Source organism: Setaria viridis, chromosome 9 (assembly GCF_005286985.2).
Source record: "Setaria viridis chromosome 9, Setaria_viridis_v4.0, whole genome shotgun sequence".
NCBI classification, from domain to species: Eukaryota; Viridiplantae; Streptophyta; class Magnoliopsida; order Poales; family Poaceae; genus Setaria; species Setaria viridis.
The window spans coordinates 9,134,725-9,154,901 of NC_048271.2; the positions used below are offsets into that span (position 1 = coordinate 9,134,725).

The 20,177-nt window shown below is 44.9% G+C and overlaps 2 protein-coding genes across 4 annotated transcripts; both read left to right on the forward strand.

Annotated features, from left to right (window-relative positions):
- Nucleotides 1-544: 544 nt before the first annotated feature.
- Nucleotides 545-9,136, forward strand: LOC117837581 (protein WHAT'S THIS FACTOR 1 homolog, chloroplastic). Of its 3 annotated transcripts, none has more exons than XR_011896985.1 (8): nucleotides 545-804; nucleotides 1,437-2,745; nucleotides 3,700-5,487; nucleotides 5,658-6,421; nucleotides 7,665-7,739; nucleotides 7,803-8,068; nucleotides 8,195-8,398; nucleotides 8,774-9,136. XR_011896985.1 is itself a non-coding variant. In XM_072290608.1 (2 exons), exon 2 carries the CDS (start codon nucleotides 1,525-1,527, stop codon nucleotides 2,677-2,679), a length of 1,155 nt encoding a protein of 384 aa, XP_072146709.1. In that variant the 5' UTR covers nucleotides 545-804; nucleotides 1,437-1,524; the 3' UTR covers nucleotides 2,680-3,079. The 3 variants fall into 3 exon arrangements, 1 of the variants encoding a protein (XP_072146709.1); XR_011896986.1 differs by having other exon boundaries at nucleotides 3,836-5,487; XM_072290608.1 differs by lacking the exons at nucleotides 3,700-5,487; nucleotides 5,658-6,421; nucleotides 7,665-7,739; ... (1 more) ...; nucleotides 8,195-8,398; nucleotides 8,774-9,136 and having other exon boundaries at nucleotides 1,437-3,079.
- An 8,590-nt stretch (nucleotides 9,137-17,726) lies between these two features.
- Nucleotides 17,727-19,141, forward strand: LOC117836282 (probable BOI-related E3 ubiquitin-protein ligase 3). Its single transcript, XM_034715674.2, has 2 exons — nucleotides 17,727-18,278; nucleotides 18,396-19,141. The coding sequence occupies exons 1-2, from the start codon at nucleotides 17,805-17,807 to the stop codon at nucleotides 18,936-18,938; spliced, it is 1,017 nt and encodes a 338-aa protein (XP_034571565.1). The 5' UTR covers nucleotides 17,727-17,804; the 3' UTR covers nucleotides 18,939-19,141.
- The last annotated feature ends 1,036 nt before the right edge of the window (nucleotides 19,142-20,177 follow it).

The window sequence follows — 20,177 nt, forward strand, 5'->3', positions numbered from 1 at the left end:
TCTAAATCTAGATCTAAACTAAACTAAACTACGAGATTAAAAAAAAAATTACCTGCGACAGACAGACGGAAGAAATTTCTTCCCTCTTCCACCTTCTCCTCCTTTCTTTCTTTGTTTTCTTCCCTCTTCCTCCTCTCCTCTTTCTCTCTTTTTTTTCTTCCCTCCTTTCCTCTTTCTCTTCCCTCTCCCTTCTCTGGCTTCTTCGAGCGCGCACTGGTGCGGGGGGAGGGGAGGGGTGCGGGCGGGTTATAAAGGGGCGACTGTTGCCGGCCCAGGCGGCGAAAGCCTATTACCGCCGCCTCAGCTGGCGGTACGCCTCGACTCACGCGCCAGCAGTTACGCCGGCTGATGAATGTTGGTGGGGGCCTTTACCGCCGGCTGAGGCGGCGGTAACCGGCTTCCGCCGCCTAGGCCGGCAGCGATAGCCCAATTCTGCAATTTTTCTATCCGACTATATATTTCTGAAAAAGGGAAAAATATAAAAATAAAAAAAAAACCTGATTTCTTGCACGCACCGGCAGAATCTCTCTGTGACACAAGGCGAGGCCATTGGGTTGGCGGCCCGAACTCCATTTGCCCAGCCCGTCTCCACCACCCGAGGCAGTCCACGAGGCTCCGCTACCGCCGGCCGTCCTCGGCTCCCCGCCGCCGTCGCCACCTCCCCTGACCCTCCGACGGCCGCCCGCGCTCGGCTCCCAACTAGGACTACAAGTCACCGACGTCCACCCAAATCCAGCGAAGTGCGGCAGTGCCTTCCCCGCTCGCGGGAGGAGCCCAAATCCCGCAGCCGCCACTCTCCGCCAGGTTCTGCTCTCAGGAACTTTACTCCCCAATTCTATTGCTGGGGTTTCGGTTATATGGAGATGGAGATAGGCTTTGCGGCCGCTGCTGAGCGTTAGTATAAGCACTTTTGGCTCCCTAGTCTTTGCCACCATGCTAGCATTTGATTTGGGGACGATTGACTGAAACGGGTCGAATTTCACGAATTTTGGGATGCGTTCTCGTTCTATTTTTGTGATGCATTACCGGCCTGCTTTCTGGATCAGCTTCAAACAGCTCTAGTGACTCAGTAGTGAGTTCCGTATGATGCCTATGAAGCACGCCTCACATTGGAATAAAAGTATTGGACCAATCCCATAAAAAAACGCTCATCCTGAAATTCTCAAGTCTTGCCACATAAGTTCAAACGCCCCATGTTAAACGAGGATTCTCCAACCTGAGACTCACTTCGTTAATTATGTTACATATCTTTCTATGTCAATACTTCATTTTGTGCTGTATTTGGAGAGAAGGAGAGGAGCTTGTCCCCTATTGCATTGAATATGGCAGCGGCAAGCAGCGACCACATTAGATGTTCCCTGTGCAGTTTGATTCCTGAGATGCAAATAGTAGGCTATTTGGCATGGCGGAGGATATAATTTTACTTCTTTTTGCAGGATTTTAAGCACAACATGCTGGTTCTTTATGTGCACTCATGAATGCTTGAACCTGGAGTGACTACATAGCTTGGTATTCATCACATAAATGACGGGAAGAAGATTGGCAGGGCATGAGTATTTGAGTCCCAGAACCATTTACTTCATACAATGGAAGTCTATGTCATCATTCTCAGCTGGTCATGGACGCCGACCCAAGAAGAAGCTATATCACCGTGAGCCTGGTCTTGACAAGGCCATGGACCTTCAAAAGAAGCCTGCCCTCCTCCTTCATCTTCGTGACCTCATTTTGGCACAAAGGACAGGTTCATTACTTGTACGCGACCTTGAAAAGGAGGTTGGCTTTGTCCAAAAATGGAACTTTCTTTCGCTTATCGAGCGCCATCCCAATATCTTCCATGTCTCTGGTGGAAGTGCTTCCCGAGAGCCCATTGCTGTCACGCTTACTGAGAAGGCCAGAAGGATATCAAATGAAGAGGATCGAGCACGAGAGCTAATGGAGCCAATCTTGGTGAAAAACCTAAGGAAGTTACTGATGATGTCAATGGACTGCCAGATTCCCTTGGAGAAGATTGAGCTAATCCAGTCTGAACTGGGCTTACCTAAGAACTTCAAGAACAACTTGCTTCCAAGGTATCCTGAATTTTTTTCAATCCGTGATGTGAAGGGATTGGACTATTTGTGTCTAGAGAATTGGGACTCTTCACTAGCAGTCACAGTGCGAGAAGAAAAAATAAATTTTGAGGGTTTCCAGATAGGCTGTAGAGGGATTCCTAAAGATGGAAATATCTTGGGTCCTTTTGCTTTCAAGTTGAAGTACCCAGCAGGATTCAGGCCAAACCGGAAGTACCTTGAGGAAGTTGTCAGGTGGCAGAAGATGGCATTTCCTTCACCGTATTTGAACGCTAGGCGAGTCGAGTCAGCAACGCCACAGGCTCGAAAGCGAGCCGTTGCTGTTCTGCATGAGATTTTGAGCCTGACAATGGTGAAGCGATTGACATCTGATAAGCTAGATGTATTTCACAATGAGTACAGGCTTCCATGCAGGTTACTTCTTTGTTTGGTGAAAAATCATGGCATCTTCTATATCACTAACAAGGGAGCAAGAAGCACTGTCTTCCTCAAGGAGGCTTATGAGAACAGTGATCTCATTGATAAGTGTCCTTTATTGAAATTCCATGATCAGTTTGCGTCTTTGATTGGCCGACCATGCTCCAACTCAGATAATCCACTGCCAATATAATTGGAGTGTAGATTTACTGGTCAGCATACAAACTACGGTTGGTGCGTTTGTTTAGTTGAAACTCAGGTCAGCTCATCGAAGCACATTTGCACATGCCACTACAGTTTTAGTCCTATGTACAATGGGTGTTTCTCTCAGCTCAGTAGCTAAAAAGAGAATTAAAGAATGGAAAAAACTAGCGACCCATCTTCAAGCTATCTGAGAAATCAAGTGACAGTGCTGCAGATTAGATAATTGGTTGTACCAGAAGCTGCATATTTATTCCCCACAGCCCCTTCAAGTTTTAGGTTTGGATCTTAGGGGAGATATGGATGGTTAGAAAGGATTTTCTCCTGTTATGCAGCTTATAACCCAAAACAAATTTATGCCATTCTTATTATTATAATATTTACTTTGCTTCTCTGGACTGTATCATACTACCTTGTGATTCTTCTTGCAGAAGTGTACTTGATATCATTCTACATCTATGCATGTGTCACAGTTGTAGACAGCGATTGCTTAGTTTGCATGCTTCCATCGATCGATTAAACCTATGGTTAATGGTATTAAGCCAGTCCGGTATTGTTTCTCAGTCTGTTCGTTCTTTTGATTATTTCTGCATCCATACACAGGTAGAAAGCACCTATAAAATGCCAGAGATATTGTCAGTAGATGAAATTAGACCGTGGAATGGTCTGCTAGCTTCTGAATTTATTCAGAGGACCAAAGTTTTCTATATTCATGAATCATGATATCTGATTGTTGCCTCATGGTTATTGCTACTTAGTTATTTCAAACGTGTCCACTGGGTGGTAACTCCCACAACCATCCACATACTTGTTTATTTTTCTGATCTAGCTGCTGAATAGGCATTTAAGATGTATAAGAATGAGAAATAGCCTCATGCACAACTTGCACAATTAGTAATATTCTTACTTGAAAAGTTGAAATCTAATTAAAGGCTTTTAGAAATTTTATTAGCCATATAAATAGATCTAGTGCTGGTAGCTAATGTTTTTCATTATGTGGAGACTTCAGCAGAACTTACAGGCAACTTTACAGCACAAATGTTGTGTCCTCCTATGTTGTTCGTTTTAGTTTCAACTTCAGATATAATGGTAATAACCCAGGTCAGTACTATTTCTCAATCTGTTATTTCTTATGTCCATATCTTCAGGGCAGAAAGCACCTCTAAATGCTCCGGATATTGCCAGTAGCTGAAAATTTTCCTTCCATCTAGCACATCCAATGGTATGCTAGCTTCTGAATTTGTTGACGGTACCAAGCTTTTCAATGTTCATGATATATATCTCCTTGTTCAATGTTCATGATATCTCATTATTTCTTTATACTTCTGTTATTTAGCTACTTCAGTCATGTCTGTTGGATGATCACTCCCATAACCCATGGACCTATTTTTGTATTAGCAGGGCTTGTTCAATGAATTGCAGCATCACATTCTTGTAGTTCCATGTTATTTGAGTGAGTAATGACTTAGTCTTAACTAATTTTATTGCGTCCTATAGTACTGGCTTTGGTCTTAACTTCAGAGATAGTTTCTCAAATGATTGAAATGTGAATTTGGTTAGAACATTGTCAGCATCCTCATGTTGTGAGTTATCTGCTTCCTTGCTGTTGAACTGAAAACAGAGGACGGATAAGAGTATTTATGTTCACATGCTAAACATGCATTAATCAAATATTCCTTCTGATTCCAAATATAAGTCGTTTAGGACATTGCCATGGTCTCCAATATGATACTTTGACTTGCAATTTTATAAAAGTATATTGTTTCCAATATAGATGGTTATATATAACGAAAGTATTTCTATGATGAATCTAATGACATCAACAGTGTGGTGTCAGTCTATATAACTTTTCATATTTGGTGGATCAAGTTAAAGAAGTTTGACTGACTAGAATTCTTAAACGGCCTACACTGGAAATCTGGAATAGGAGGAAGTATTTGGTATAGTTTAAAAAAAGAGGAAGTATTTGGTAACCATGTGTGCACAACTGCACATTATTGTTGTTTCTTTTTTTGGAAAGAAGATTATTGTTGTTTCTAATATCACGTGTTAATGGCTACCGGTTTACATTTTTGTTATTTTTGTTCCATGTGTTAATGCCTATGTACCAGTGTCTATCGCACATCAATGAGAAGAATTGAGATAATGACTGTTCACTTTTCCTTCCCTATCACTGATTGTGCTGACTTACTAGCCCTGTTTCAGATTGCCATAATTTATAGACCCAACTACCGTGGACCACATTCAATCCGGTCCAGTATGGAAGATCCATTTGATTGTTGTGTGCTCCTGGATTATCATTGCACTTGATAGTACTGTGTGTCTGTACTACAGTGATCATCTTTTATTGCCAGTCTAACATGTGTCCCTGTGTTCCTGGTAGCTGGTGCTCTGATATTCTTGTTCTAGATGTTCTGTGTAGAAGTTCAAAATTTTAGTTGCTTCGTCTATTATTCTACTGTGACATAGATGTGAATAATGTGCTTCGGCTGGTTAACACATATCTATTTCCCCCTATCATAGACCTACTAATGTTTGCAGTGTGCTCTCTCAGAATTTTGTCCTGCAGCATTTGTATTTTATATAATCATCACACTTCATGTTGCGGATTGCCCCTTTTCTGTTAACCAAGACTTGCGCACATGGGATTATTAGCCCCACTTCTTTGTGATGCGCTTGTAATAGCTGGCCAGGGAACTCACAGTAGGGTCAATGGTGATAAATGCTGGCCTATGATTTTTTTTTTGAAGATCAATGCTGGCCTATGAATTATTATGTGATCTATATCAATCTGGAAGAGGTATGCAACAATGTAAATGTTTCGTGTTAATTTTTTTAGAATTTAGCATAGAAATCAAATCTATTGAAGTTGAATATATAATCACGGTTGTCTATAGAATCAATGCTTTCTGTCACTTGTCAAGTTATTTTGTGGCAGGTATGTTGTACTAATGTTTCTTTTTGGTGAAGGTACTGCTTTGTGTCAGAATTGATACATTCTGCAGCTGTCAAATAAAGAGACTTTCCAACTGAGTGCTCTGACAGACTAATGCCATCCTCTGAAAGGCTGTGGGTTACATAGTTGCTTGCTGCTGAATAATGACCAATGAAATTGGGGGCACTCACTCTGTTGTTGATCTGGGACCAGATTCTAAACGGGAGGAGAAGGCTTTAGCAATGGGTCATGCCAACCCCGCAACAGGCTAATAATAGGCACATGTTTGGATCCTTTTCATACCTCCTTCAATATCTTGAGTTTGTTTCGATATCTCAGTACCAAAGTGGCTGTCCACAATCCAATCCACATGGAATGCCTTGGTGGGAGATGCATTACTGATGTTCTCAGACTTCACTGCAACGCTAAACCAAGCTTTCAGTGGGATCCGTTGGAATAATCAGATGAACATATGCCAAGTAAAGTTCAACCGACAAAATTATGGGCGGTGTGAGCACATTGAGGTGAAATCATGCCAACTGGCTGCTGTTCAGTTTGTTGCTTGATTATAACCCATGAAAGTGAGGAGCATATACAGGGGCGCAGCAATTGGGACCAGATTCTGCAGGCACCAAGATGACACCCATAATGATAGTGGTCATGAACCTGGTCAGATGCACTAAAAGCTAGATTTTGATGGGAGGTAGTGGCTGATAGTTTAGGCAGGCCTATCCTGAAGTCATACGAACAATGGATGGAGACTAGACGCCCTTTTCGGATCCTGCTTTTCTTCCTTCTGGTAAGCATTTATGCCTCCCTCTTCAGTAGCCTTTCCATTTGCTGTTTCTTCCACAACTTACATTGTGAACCTTGCATTGGCCTCTTAAATCTGTGGGGCTCTATTATTGGCCACCAAGAGCACATGCTTTTACTTTCCTCCCCCAGTCACCGTCAGCCCCTAGTGAGTGACCCATCTGGATTTCCATTTGATGCGTCTTCCTTGTACACCATTCTTTGCTTGCCTATCGCTGTCCTTGGGGTAGCATTACCCGTTTGATAAACAACTTTTGTGTGTGTGTGTGTCTGGGGCCTGCCTTTCAAAGTTGGCAACTTCCACAAAATCACAAGGTTTATCGCTGCTTCAGCACCGGCTTGCCTGGTTGGTTTTGGTGTCCCTTTCCCTGGACCCTGCCTTGACTTTAGGAAGCTGCCATTACCTTTACTTGCCCTTCACTTTGATTTCTATACTGAACACCTGATTTAGACCTAAATCTAATTTATGTCCCCAATTAGGTGGTTTTCTGGCTTCCTGTAGTTTATTGCTCGATACATCATTACCCTCTTGATTTCTGCTGGGATTCTGTTAAACTTTATTGTTGGTTCTTACCTTTTCCATGTTATTGAGAATTAGTTTCTCAGGCTTTAGAGAAATTTGATTGATCCCATAAATCGTGTCACTAAATGTCTCTTCGGCGGTTGAACGTCACGATTAGGTTTGGCCGGCCCAGACCGCCGCTCTTTGTCATTTTTCACCTAGTGCCTATCCATTTGGAGGAGAGAGCACCTCATTCAGGCCGTGCAACCACTTCTCTTTCGCTTGCTTGAATGAGCAAATTGGTGCTTAGCAGGCGAAACAATCCTGATTTGAACATCGGTGCCTGCTCGGCCGTCACCATCCGTCCTTCCGGACAAGAATTTGGACTATGTATCAGTGTCACCCTGGAGTCTGGTTTCTTCCGACTCCTCCAGCAGCAAGTCATTTTTATACTTGTCTCATCTGAAGAAAGTAATGTTGCGTTGATCTATCCGTGGAGTAGGGGTCCATCCTGGCGTAGCCTTGTGTGATTTGTTAGGTTCAGATTTCGCAATCTGAGCATACAATCGGGCTGTCTGTCTGTCCCTCTGTACCCATTCCATTGGTAGTGTTTGGAAGCCAGCTTCCTGATCTTTCTTTATCCCCGCCATGTTGACAAGTAAAGACACGGGCATATTATTCTTCCTGCCCATTACTGAAGAAAACGATTTTATTCCATGTCAATCAGGCCAAGCATCTGGAGAGGGAGATGGATCATTCCATCTTTAGCTCACCACCAAACCCACCGGATCAATCCACTGAGGTAAGCGTTGGAGATAGCTTCTTGATCACCCGGTTGCATAGTTTATTCCTTTAATTTGTGCAGATTTCGTAGGGACACACCTGGGTGCTGGAGCAATCATATTCCTATCTTATTGGTTGGACCAATAGCTGCTTTACCTGATTCATTCATAGGGTATAAAGATTGTGCCGGACTGCCGGCAGCAGTATCGTGGAATGCAATGGCACAGATAAACTTACTTTATTCGCAAAACAGAAGATGGACAGGAAATAAGGTCTACTAAGCTACCTGCAAAAATCAAGTTGCAGTGCACCAGAGGTCAATTCTTGTTGAAGGTAATCACCAATCAGGTAATGAGCTCTTCCGGTGTTTGGTACGGCTTTGTTGCGGAACAAGAATACAAGATGATGATGATGAGACCACCCTAATGCGCTGCCCTAATCGCCGTTTTCCATTCATCCTATGTCTTGTACTAGCTGTGGGTAGCGGGCGAGGGCAGATGCGTCCGCGGCGGTGACTTGTGCAAGCTGCATTGCGTCCGGTTCCGATCCGAATGATGGTGGAGGACCGCTGCGTGCGTGGTGTGTGGGGCTGCCGCGCGCGGCCGGTTTTTGGTCTTGTCTGCTGCCGCGGATGCCGCTGCCGGGTGAAGCCATGCGCCCGCACCTTTCTGCCAGCAGGTATCTATTTGCCTTCGGGTTAGGTCTCTGTACCTTTTGCTTCCTTCGGCATCAATCCACCTCACTCACACATCTCACTCTCCTTTCCTTTGTCCTCTTGTCCGGTTGCACTCTGTTCTACATTTATTTATCTAATATTTATTATGATGAAAAATGCTAAAACTCATAGACAAGTTTATTTCTCTCTAGAGCTTTCTTCTGGTGTTCCTTTCCTCCCCTGTCACGTTGCATGCTCGCAGCAATTACAAAGGTGATGGTGGCGTGGGAAAGGGACGCGTGCATAATTGCTCACTGCACAGCACGCACACCTATGATCTACTAGTATTATCTGTCTACGTGCACGATGCATATAATGGAGCTTGCCCTCCCGTGCAGTTTTGTTTGTGTGCTTTTGATCCATGAGCCTGACGACGGCAACAGTGACGGCACCTCCCCTTCTTTCGGCGGCAGCACTCCGCACGACGCGAGGGCGTGGGGTGGAGTGGGCTTTTGGCATTTGCGAGGAGAGCCGCCGGGAGGAAAGGAAAACCACCCCATTTTCCAGAGGCCAGCGCGTGCGCTTCTCAAAGCCATCCATACAATACGCCAGCCCGAGTGATGGAGGAGGCTCTTGGGATGCGACGGGATGAGGTGTCCCGTGAGGTGTTTTATTTGTTGCCACTCCTGACATGGTCGGTCACGTCCCAATTGTAATGTAATTCCAAAGAATATATTATATATATAACCTTCGCTTGCACATATGTAGACTCACTAAAATTCTGTGGAGGATCATGATTCTGAAAGCCAGCCTTTATGCCACTGGACAGTGGCGTTGCCATGTACCGCGTGGCAAAAGACCTGGCCATTATTGTGTCCTGCTACTATCAGTGCCTGTGCCGTGTGGATCCATTCGGCGATAGCAGAGTAGTGGTCTCTGTTGGCAACACAAGTCGTGTCAACTATCATCATGGGCATGGGCACGGCCGCACGGAGGAGGAGCAGGATCGGCGCGCTCGCAGTCGCAGGCAGCACCACCTGTGGCTGCCGGTTGCCGATGCCGTCGGTGGGGATCGAGACGACAGCAAGGCCATCTCATCACAGATCACACCACCGGCGTGGCGGTGCGGTGAGGCGTGGTGCCGCAGCCGCTGTGGGTGTGGGTGGCCTACTAGCGAGCAAGCTAAAAGGCAGGCTGGTGTTGGGGCTTGGAATCGGCCTTTTCGTTTGCATTTTTCTTTTATCAACACCCCCACTCTACTACTGTTGCTACGCGATCCCAACAATCCATACCTAAACTGGTCCCCCTTTTGTTTGCAAAAGTGGGAGACGGTTAGCTGCAGAAATATCTAGAATTATTGTTATTATTGTTGAACTCGGTAGCAGTGGACACACCATCTCAGGAGTTTCATTTCCTCCCATTTGCTTCCAACAACACCAGTCTCAGCATGTAGTTTTGTGTATGGAATCAAATTTCATATTAGCATTCTAAACCTATGAAAATAACCACGAGAATTTCTTCAAATAATTTAGACTTTGGAGTAGTAGATCGAGCTTAAATTTAACCCGGAGGTTAAAATTTTAAAGTGGATTATTTGAAGTAGTATAAAATGGACCTTTCCCTGTCCAACCTAGACCGTGCTTGGTATTTGTCCATGCCAATTGAGTGAGACGTGCACATGGCGTCGCACCACGCATGACACACAACCCGCCGCGCCTCGCAACGCAGGGGGCGCACTCATCGGAGCTGGCTGCTGTTGCTTGGAGCTAAGGCAAGCGAGCACCGCGTTGCACGCACCATCGTCTTGCACTGGCAACGACGACCTGTTCCTGTCTCTGCAACCTCACTACTGCAATCCATCATCTTAAAAGAAAAATGTCTTTTTTCTCTCTCCCTCTCTTCTATACATTTCGATTCTCGACGATCAGACGATGACATTATCATCAGTATACCACGATCGATGGGCACTGCCTAGAGATGGCGACCAGGCCAGGATTTGAATCTCATCATGATACAAAGGTGGCCGCGTCAGCTGGCATCTCGCACAGTGCCGCGGTCCAATCCCACACCAGAAAGGAAAAAAAAAAACCGATGATGCCAGCCATGGCCGGGGCCCGGCGACGATGAGGACACGCGGCAGCTCTCAGCTGCACCTGTGCGTGACGGAAACGGTGCACAGGCACACGTAGTACGACCCCAGAACAGTGCCGTGATGAGGAGAGGAAGAGGATGGGCCCCACCACCACCCGTCGTCGTCGTTCTTTTTCTCTCTTCTGTTGCGGCAGGTCAGCTCCATCAGGATGTGGCTGCACGTCCATGGATGGAGAGAACCTTGGCTACCTAAGCCTAGCAGCTATAGCTAAGGCTTTGAACATGCTCGATGCCCGTCATGTAGCCCTCCGGGGGGCGCACGAGGGGACCCGCCATCTTTGCATTTGTGGGAGGAGGCATCTCATCGGCGACAACGAGAGGATCGGAGAGAAAAGAAAAGAAAAGCGCATGATGGATCGGAGGGGAAATAAAAGGTGCATATGGTTGAGGATATGTAGAGATGGGGTGACTTAGATTCTCACCTAACATGGCTGGGTTTTCCTTTTGTTTTTAGATAGAAATAACATGGTTGGGTTTGATTGGATGGAGTTGGGGTACCAGTCATCATTTGTGTCCAGAGAGGGTTCATCACTAGCTCTCAGAGTTGGGTTAGGCTTTGTTTAATTAAGGAGAGGTCGTCGATCAAGTACACAAAAAATTGTAGTGCCATGGCAAATTGCCCATGGATGGGGGAAGGCGTCGGGATAAATAAGCATATCACGTGGTTTCAACTTTCGGCCAGATTCGGTTGGACACTCTAGATTTCAGCTGAGGTAGTGGGATCAGGCTATCTCTATATAATTAGGCCGCTTTCTTGTCGTGTCAGACGTGATGTATGCTTAGATTGTTGGTGTTAGTCTAGGGGTTGTGGTGCCCAGTTCTTTATTTTGTATTCTCTCTTTTTTATCTCCTCCTTTTTTTCAGGCATATGCCTTGTAAATCCCATTTAAGCTTCCTGCATCTTCCATTATTATTAGTGTCTTGCGATGCGGTTTTCTCGAGTAGTTAAGCCTGGATGGTCGACGTGGTTAGTGTTGATGGGAGCAATAATAGAGTCATGGAATTTCCCCCCGAAAAGGGGAGAATGAAAATGGTACCTATCACAATCACCTGCATGTCTATCAATGAATCTGTCTTCACGTACTTGTTGGACGGGCATATAATTTTACCTGCCTTTTAAAATTTCAGCCACGTCTATTTCCTCCCCTCCATTCACCTCTCCTTTTCATTATCACACCCAATTCCTTGCCCTATGGCAGAGGCTGAAAGTAGAAGCGATTCCATCAGCATGAGTGGACGCAATACTTGCATCTTTGCTGTGTGGTCCTATCAATACATGCATGTCGATGTTGGTCGCTATGGCCGTACGGTTCCTCTTTGCATCTGCCTAATGTGTGTGAAAGTAGTGCCTTAAAGCACAAGGCTTTAACTTTTCCCAGGTTACTTCAAAGTCACAGGGATTTGAAGAAAGCCATATGCATATGGCTAGCTATATGGTGTGGGGGAGCAATGCTGGTTACCAGCCACCATCGAGGTGGATCGATGATAGCATAGGATAAGTGGTGTGGTGTTCTCCATGATCTTGATCCCACGAGGCAGCAGCCTAGATCTTTATTTTTGGCACATTGGTTTATATAAAACCATAGGATAATCCTTAGCTTTAGTAGACCCCATGCATGTGCTTGGTATAGGCTCAAAAGGCTAAGCATATGGAGCATGTCGATATGAGATCAAATCCGTGCCATCATTGTTGGCTGGTGTTTTGGTTTGGTTTCCAAGGAGGAATAATTAAGTTCCATGTGTAGTGGTGTATGGAGGCTATGTGTCTAGTACTAAATGGGTCAAGTGGTAGCATGAGCTGTACTATGTGACTATTTGTAGGTAGTATTTGCTAGGAACAGAAGACATTTCTTTCTTTCTTTTACATAGGGGAAATTCCACCCATCCACCTTTTGTTGTCAAATAATGTTCCATCTCTTTTGTTCTCCTTATGCATATTGAACTTTGAGCTGAATAAAATGGTTCCTTCGAAGTGCATTAGGTTTCAGATGTGACACATCATTTAAAAAACAACGGTTACTAATATTAGGTGAATTTGGTTTGAGAAAATCCATTTAAATGCAAACAACATATCCTTCAAATAACCCATATCGATCGTTAAGTTGTGTTAACTGTTCTAGCTACTTTTTAAAATTTGTATTCCCTACTTAATTTTTTTTTAAAAAAAAGTCGGTGTGTTTTCTCTAAGAAGAGGCTAAATTGTCCTACAATATGTGCAAGCAAACTTTCAACCTAAAAATGTTACTATAAACAAATCAACTTTGAGTATTTTTTGCATGAAATTTCACCTTTATAATGGATAGATAGACCATCCAAAGTTGAGTATAATTTTCTGTTTGCAGTTTGGGGCTAGCTATCCTTCTTTTCCTCTATCTATTTTTGAGGTGAGCAAGCATCAAACATTCTAGATATGGACGAGCTATCTTCGAGCAAGTTGCCCTTGCACCTTTGCGCGGGACGGCCACTCTATCATGATCCATGCATGCATTTCTCCCAAACCACACGTGAACCAGTGAAATTTTGAAGGAACAAAACCTTTAGCATATATTGGTGTGGTGCACTTCTCTCTTTTTTGCCTTTCTCTCCCCCTCTTTGCTTTGTTAGATAAATGGAGGAATCACCCTTTACTCCTTTAGTTGACTGGTGAAGTGAACGCGAAGGTGACACGACGACCATGGGTGCAATGGATGATGCCTGACAGTTAACCATATCTCACTAATCTTTTGCGGTTGTGATATTAAAAAGGCGGGCTCACAAGAATCCATGCTAAACATGACAAATGTAATTGGAGACGCTGTGTGTCTCTGTTGTGAAAACGATTGAACCTAGAAGAGCCTTAAAGGTAACCGAGAAAAGGACATGATGGACGTTGATGTGGTGTGGCTTGTCCATTCTGCCTGCTATGCCGGTTTGCTGTTAAATTTTAGTGCTATACATTGATTGATATTTGTTCCAGTCAGAAACATTTTCTTTCTGCCCATCGAGGAAGCTATGTCACAAAATTCCAGATATTTCTGTACACCAAGTCACCAATTAATGATAATTTGCGCAAAATATGAAAGTCAACCAACATATACTTCACACAAAGTGTGCTTATTACCTATCCATTGTATTTTTTATAAAGGAAAACATGAAAGGAGTTTGTAAGTTTAGTGCAGAACAATCTCTGTGGTGACTTTTAAGCTAAACAAGTTTGTACATATATCAGTTTGTTCCTAATACTATACAAATCACTTATAAAAACAGAAGTACAGAAAAAAAAAAGGCATGCACCATTGATGTGCTAACCTATCAATAGCATTTAATTTTCTCAAAGGAAAAAAACAAATCGGGTTTATCACTCAAGGATTCGTCAAACATCTTGTAGATATAGTTTTATGGTCACTTAAATTATAGAATATTAAATGTTTTACTTTTAAACTTTTTTTACATTTTACTTTGCAAAAAATTTAGTTAATTGTTCTATTACTAAATATCATACCCCCTTATTACAACTTCCCAAAACATTATAGTACCAACTATGTTTTGCTTTATGGTTGAATATTTTGATCTCATCGCGATGGGACTTAACTTATCCCGGTCAAAGAAGATCAGGTGCATGATGGATAGACGTTTCACTGAGGGCTTGTTTAGAACCCGATCGGAACAATTCCTAATTGATCCCCATGTTCCAAGATTTATAGAACTTATAAAATTGTTTACAAATATTTTACAATAGCAATAACAATAGAGGTTTCAGATATAGCCTATCCAGGTTATTCTTTTAAAAAGAAAATATATCGTTGCATCTGGAGTCACAGGAAGCAAATCTTTTTCGCGAGCAGGTGTGTGGTGTAATCAAACTTAAAGTCAATGTGGATATAAATAATAAAATAAAGGTGGCCACAATACGATCTCTATCATTTGATAAGTACAGTATTAATTGATTCTGGTTTCTATGGCAAAATCGGTTCATCGTGGCATATAATAATTGAAACCGATCAACTCTGGATATGGGTTTGATTTGATGTAATGGATTTGACGAGGATCCACTACAATCTGAACTAAATAAAAACAAATAAACGGAAAAAATCCTACAGGCCCAAAAGAAGCTTGAGCAATCACAGCATGGTAATAATCTACTGCATTTAAATCCAAAAAAAATAGCAAAAAAGATTTATTTTAAAAATTGTGGCTTGAAATTAAACAATGTATTATCTGCGCACAGGAGGCAATGGCGATGGGAAGTTATGGAGAAATTGGCGACGCAACCACACATGAAAGTACAGGTTCAGGCGTGCAGCTGTGATGGCCATCATCACGGCAGGATTACGACGTTTCACCGATTGGCTAGACTGCATCACAGTAATGCATTATTGACGACGGTACTGATCGATAGATGCGTCTTGCTTGCATTGGCGTACTCGTCTCTTCCAATGAACAATGCTCGATCAGCGATCACGTGCAACTTGTGAACGACGGAGGTCTGAAACTCTGACCTAGGAGGCTACTACCTTTTGCGCTCCATGACAACGATACGATCAAGGGAAACTGAGAGCTAACTGCACTGAATTTGATGCGTCGCGCAGGGACGGTCCAAGGACGCCATCAGCAGGATATGAAATGAGGCCTCTGCAAGTTCCTTTTTCTAGCCTTCTGACCTAGGAGTACTATAGCTACAAGACGTTTACTTGTCAGCTGCCACAGTGTTTCAGGAAACATGTCGCCCGTGCACAATATTATTTTTTTTGTTTTGATTTCTCCGACTTACACTGTTACACATTGAAGTCAAACTTCTTATCACGTGTCGACTACCAAGAGAGCTTGGGGTATTGTATACGATGACAGTAATCCGCACAGATGCAACATCGAACTTGACTACAGATGTTTCGCCAAAAATAAACGCAAATAAATATTACTCCATTTCAACCAAAATATATGGCTGTACGAACATTACTTTGGCAATACGTTTATAATGCAAACGCCCTGATTAGCAATGCATATATGAAAGCATGACATTCAGGAAAAAAGATAAGTATAAGCATTAAAAAGTATACTCCCCTGTTTACGAAATAATTCATCCATTATATTCCCTGGTTCAAAATAATTGAAAATTTTGGTCCAATCGGTATGCAGCTATATATGCGCAGTCGGACATTGGTTTTAATAAGATGCCAACTCCTTGACTGTAAAAGTCATTTTAGAATCTTTTTTGTTTTGTTTGGTTGGTCAATGACGATAATAATGCTGCCTCTTCCTATTGTTACTCATCAAATTAAATACCTTCCCTTCCTACGGTATATGTCTAGATTTGATTCCAGACACTAACTACATCGACGAAACAGCAGGAATCGCCATCCCTGCAGATGCCAACTCCTTTTTCCGTTTCTGACCGGAATAATTAACCACCTGCCGGGCCTACCAGCCAGGCCCCTGTCGTGGGCCCCGCCAGGCGTCCCCACCCGCACCCGGGACTGTGGACCCAGGGGCAGTCCTGTTCCGTTCCGCTAGTTCGCCGGGGTGCTCGATCGATCGCTCGGCGACACGTACGGATGCCACACGGCCCGGCGGACGCTGCCATCCTCCTCGTTTCCTTGTGTTGTGCGTGAATCACGTATGCATCGATAGCTAGCTAACTGACGGTGAATCACTCTGGAGTCTGACGCTATGCTCTATGCTAATCCCGTGGCTCCCTCGCTTGTTCGTTTCCTCCTCGTCTCCCTAGAATAGATCTCTATCTCAATGTTCCTTTCCCATTTCCAGAAGCAAAGAGCTAGCACGGCATGGCTGGACAGAAAGGATTTTGTGCAGTCGTGCGTGGCCGTCCGTCAGTTTCAGTTTTCATTTGTTTTGTCGCTTGCTCGCTGCACCAAAAAAAAAATGAACTTTCTCGAGGAAAAAAAAAGCAGTATGAAAAAAGAAAAACGAGGCATAGGATTTAGTTTCTTTTTTTTGTTATTCGTTTCCGAGTTCCAACGATGCGATGCGATGGGCTGGCCGTAACGTTGCCATTCTCTATCTTTTTTATTTGGCGCCGGTTTCGATCTCCTACCATTATTTCGTTTCATTACTACTGTGGTATATAGTATATGCCTGTATCTATAGCTGTTTTGTTTACAGCAAACGTATCCATACGTGAAGGCTGCTGATCAATGCGCAGGATCCCGGGAAGCAAGAGAGATTATAATAATCCGGATGAATTTACAGAGGCAACGATCTTCGATCTCCTTGCCATCTTTTCTTTCAATTTGAGCCCTTGTGCGTTACACTAGATCAAGGCTGTCTCTCGCTCCTTCCTGTTTAATCTACCCCAGATTCTGCAAGTACGTACGTCCAGCTGTACACGCCATATATACAGCTAGCCCAAAAAAAATCCCGTATGTACTATGAATCAAAGGTTGCATGCCTTGATTTAGGTCGAGCACATGCAATGCATGCGTGCGTGCAGATGTTAATTACAGCACGATCGAGCTCCAAATCTTGGCGATTATTTCGCTGGGACGACCTCTTCCCAGCCGATCAAAGAAAAACGCTTGCCACTACTCGTTTAACGCTTTCCTATCTCGACGCCCCAAGGTTCGAGCCTGCCGTAACCGAGCCCGGCCGGCTGATTTGGCGCCGCCACCACGCGTACGTTAGCCTTCATCAATAACCTGCTAATCAATCCCTGTGCCTCGCGTGCATATGTACATATATATACTTGCTGGCTATGTGTATATTTGTATATATGTAAATATAGTTAAATCCCAGCGGAAACCCACAGAAATCGGGCAACGATTCGTGGTTTCTACTCCAAACAAAGCCGGCCGCCAGCAAGCAGTTGCCTGCTGCTAAAATCTCTTCCAAAGGGCGCCGGGTTTATTTGCCTTTTTTTTTTAATGTGATCCATTCATGGAGGATCTGTGACGACGATGCTGGCCGCTTGCGTACGTTCTCACTGACGGCCGGCCAACCCAGCTAGCCGCGCGCAGCCCCCCGTTCGTTCCACGTCGTCTTCCTCCGTTGCCGCTAAGCCTCTCCCTCCTCCCAAGGTTAGCTAGCCGCTGTGTGACCTCACCCTCCACCCGCATCGCCATCTCCACAGGCCGCATCCGTCCATCCATCCAGCCGCATCCACCATCTTGGGCGCCGGGCCGGGCCCCACCACCGCAGACCGCGCGCCTTTGCTTGCTTCCTTCGTGGACGACGGCTAGTGCGCTGCCTGCTCTCCTATATAAGGCCTCTCGGAGGTTGAGGACAAGATAAAACTCTGTAAAGAAGGAGCACACGCCGACCGTGCCGATCGATCGCCCGCTCGCCATGGCCGTCGACGCGCACCACCTACTCCACACAGGAGGAGGAGCGGGAGGGCAGAGGCAACTGCTGGCCCACGCGGGATGGGCCTGGGCGGGCGACGCCGCGTGCTACGAGGCGCCGGCGAGCGCGGCGCGGCAGCAGGGACAGCGGAGTCCTTGTTACGGCGGCAAGGAGGTCGTCGCGGCGGGGAGACCGACGGCGACGACGGGCCAGCAGGTGTTCCAGCAGTCGTGCGTGGCCAATCCGGCGCCGGCGGCGGGGCAGTACGCGGCCGGCCCGCGGATGTGCGCCGCGGACGCGTCGGAGAGCGGCGTCACGTTCGGAGGAGGCGGCGCGCAACAGGAGGTGATGATGGCGCCCAGGAAACGGAAGCGCCCCGACCAGATACAGACGCCGGTGCTTGGTCTTGGCGCGGCGGACGTGGCGGCGCACTTCCAGCAGCAGCTGGCCGACGTCGACCGCCTTGTGCTGCAACACGTAAGGGCCTCGACCGACTGATCGATGTGTGCTTCTTCGGCGTGCCCGCCGGCTTTTTGTGTCGTTTATGTGTGATGATGAAATGATACGATTCCTTTCTGTTTTGATTATCTGCAGACCACGAAGATGTGGGTGGAGATGGGTGAGCAGCGTTGCCGGCACGCTAGGCAGGTGGTGGCCGCTGTTGAGGCCGCGGCGGCCAAGCGCCTGCGCGCCAAGGACGAAGAGATTCAGCGCATTGGGCGTCTCAATTGGGCGCTGGAGGAGCGGGTTAGAAGTCTCTGCGTAGAGGCGCAGGTGTGGCGCGACCTGGCACAGTCCAACGAGGCCATGGTTAACGCGCTCCGCGGCGAGCTGCAGCAAGCGCACGACGCCCAGCAGGCACGCCGGGGCGTGGGCACCGACGACGCCGAGTCGTGCTGCTGCGGGGAGAACGGTGTTGCCGGCGGCATCGGAGCCGACGATAACGAGGAGGAAGAGGCCGGGACGTCGTCGGCAAGCCACAAGAGGATGTGCACGATGTGCGGCAAGGGCGCGGCCGAGGTGCTGCTCTTGCCTTGTCGGCACCTGTGCGCGTGCGCGCCGTGCGCGGCCGCGGCGGTGGCGTGCCCGGCGTGCGGGTGCGCCAAGAATGGCAGCGTCTGCGTCAACTTTTCGTGATGCTGCAAATAGTATTAGAGTAGGTTCTGCTCTCCTCCGTGTTTCTTTTTCGTGTTTTTGTTGATGGGATGATATAGGCGCGACGGTTTTGTGATGTGGATATGAGATAGATGCAGCTTCTGTAGCTTTTTTTTGTTCTGAAGCCGTTGGATCTATCGATCAACAAGAAAAAAAAAAAGGACACGAAAATTAGAAACCTTGCATATCCTTTTGCTTCAGTTGTTTTTCTGATTTTCATACATATTTGTTCTCTCCAGATTTACTTCTTGTTAACTGATTACAACGTTTTGATTTAACTTTATCTGCGGCCAACAACTTATATTGGTACTGTACAACATGGGATTTAGCTTTTGCCGCCATGGTAAAATGGATCTATTGTGTTTAATTGTTGAATCCTCAGGAGAATAAAGGTCGGTGAAAAACCTTCCTTTGGCTTGTCATGAGAAGTGTTACCTCCTCTGCTGAATACCTCTGCACTTGCATGTAGTTTTTTTTCTTCAACGGTTATGCTTTGTTTTTTTAACGTTCAGTTTTGCAAGTTGAGTAACACATAATACATTGGTGTACCTATGTACACTTCAAAATGTTAGCTAAAAATTACGATCTCATAGGCATAACATAGATACTCAGGTGAGTCTTGAAGCATAAGGGATCATGAGTTTGTTGCAAGTCAAACTATTTAAGGTTTATATAGTGAAGAGTTTAACCTCTACCACATTAGAAAAGTAAAGTATGAAAATGTATTTCATAAAAAAATGTAATAATACACATTAGATATTGTAAACATATAATAAATTAAAATACTTTAGAATAATAATATTTACTAGATCAACCGAGCCCAATTCTTTGATGAGCCTAGTAAAAAAAGTTTATTTCTTCATTTTTCATTGTGTAAATATAGCAGGCAGCCTGAAGCTAACCTAAGCCCAACTTGAAATAGGGGGGCTAATTATGTCAAGACGTGGCGGGTGTGGACATCAACTTTTGGTCCAAAAGGGACCGAGCTTTGCCTCGGGCCTCCACACAGTCCAAGAAATAAGTAACAATTCGAAATCATTTCTTTAAATAGTTTAGAATATGAGCACTAATGAAACTATTGTTAATGTTTCTTATGCATAAGGTTTGAAACCATAAATGTACGGTAACATTGTAGCCTTTCTCTAGAAGTATGTATCCAAAGGTTCCACAAACTAACTGACTAAGGTTATCTATCTTTGTATCTAACCTAACGTATTAGTC

Excerpts from the sequence above, each read along its gene's own strand:
- LOC117837581 (XM_072290608.1), top strand. The coding sequence starts at position 1,525 with ATGACGGGAAGAAGATTGGCAGGGCATGAGTATTTGAGTCCCAGAACC.
- LOC117836282 (XM_034715674.2), top strand. The coding sequence starts at position 17,805 with ATGGCCGTCGACGCGCACCACCTACTCCACACAGGAGGAGGAGCGGGA. Across the intron at positions 18,279-18,395 it reads ACCGCCTTGTGCTGCAACAC|ACCACGAAGATGTGGGTGGA; the intron begins GTAAGGGCCTCG and ends GATTATCTGCAG.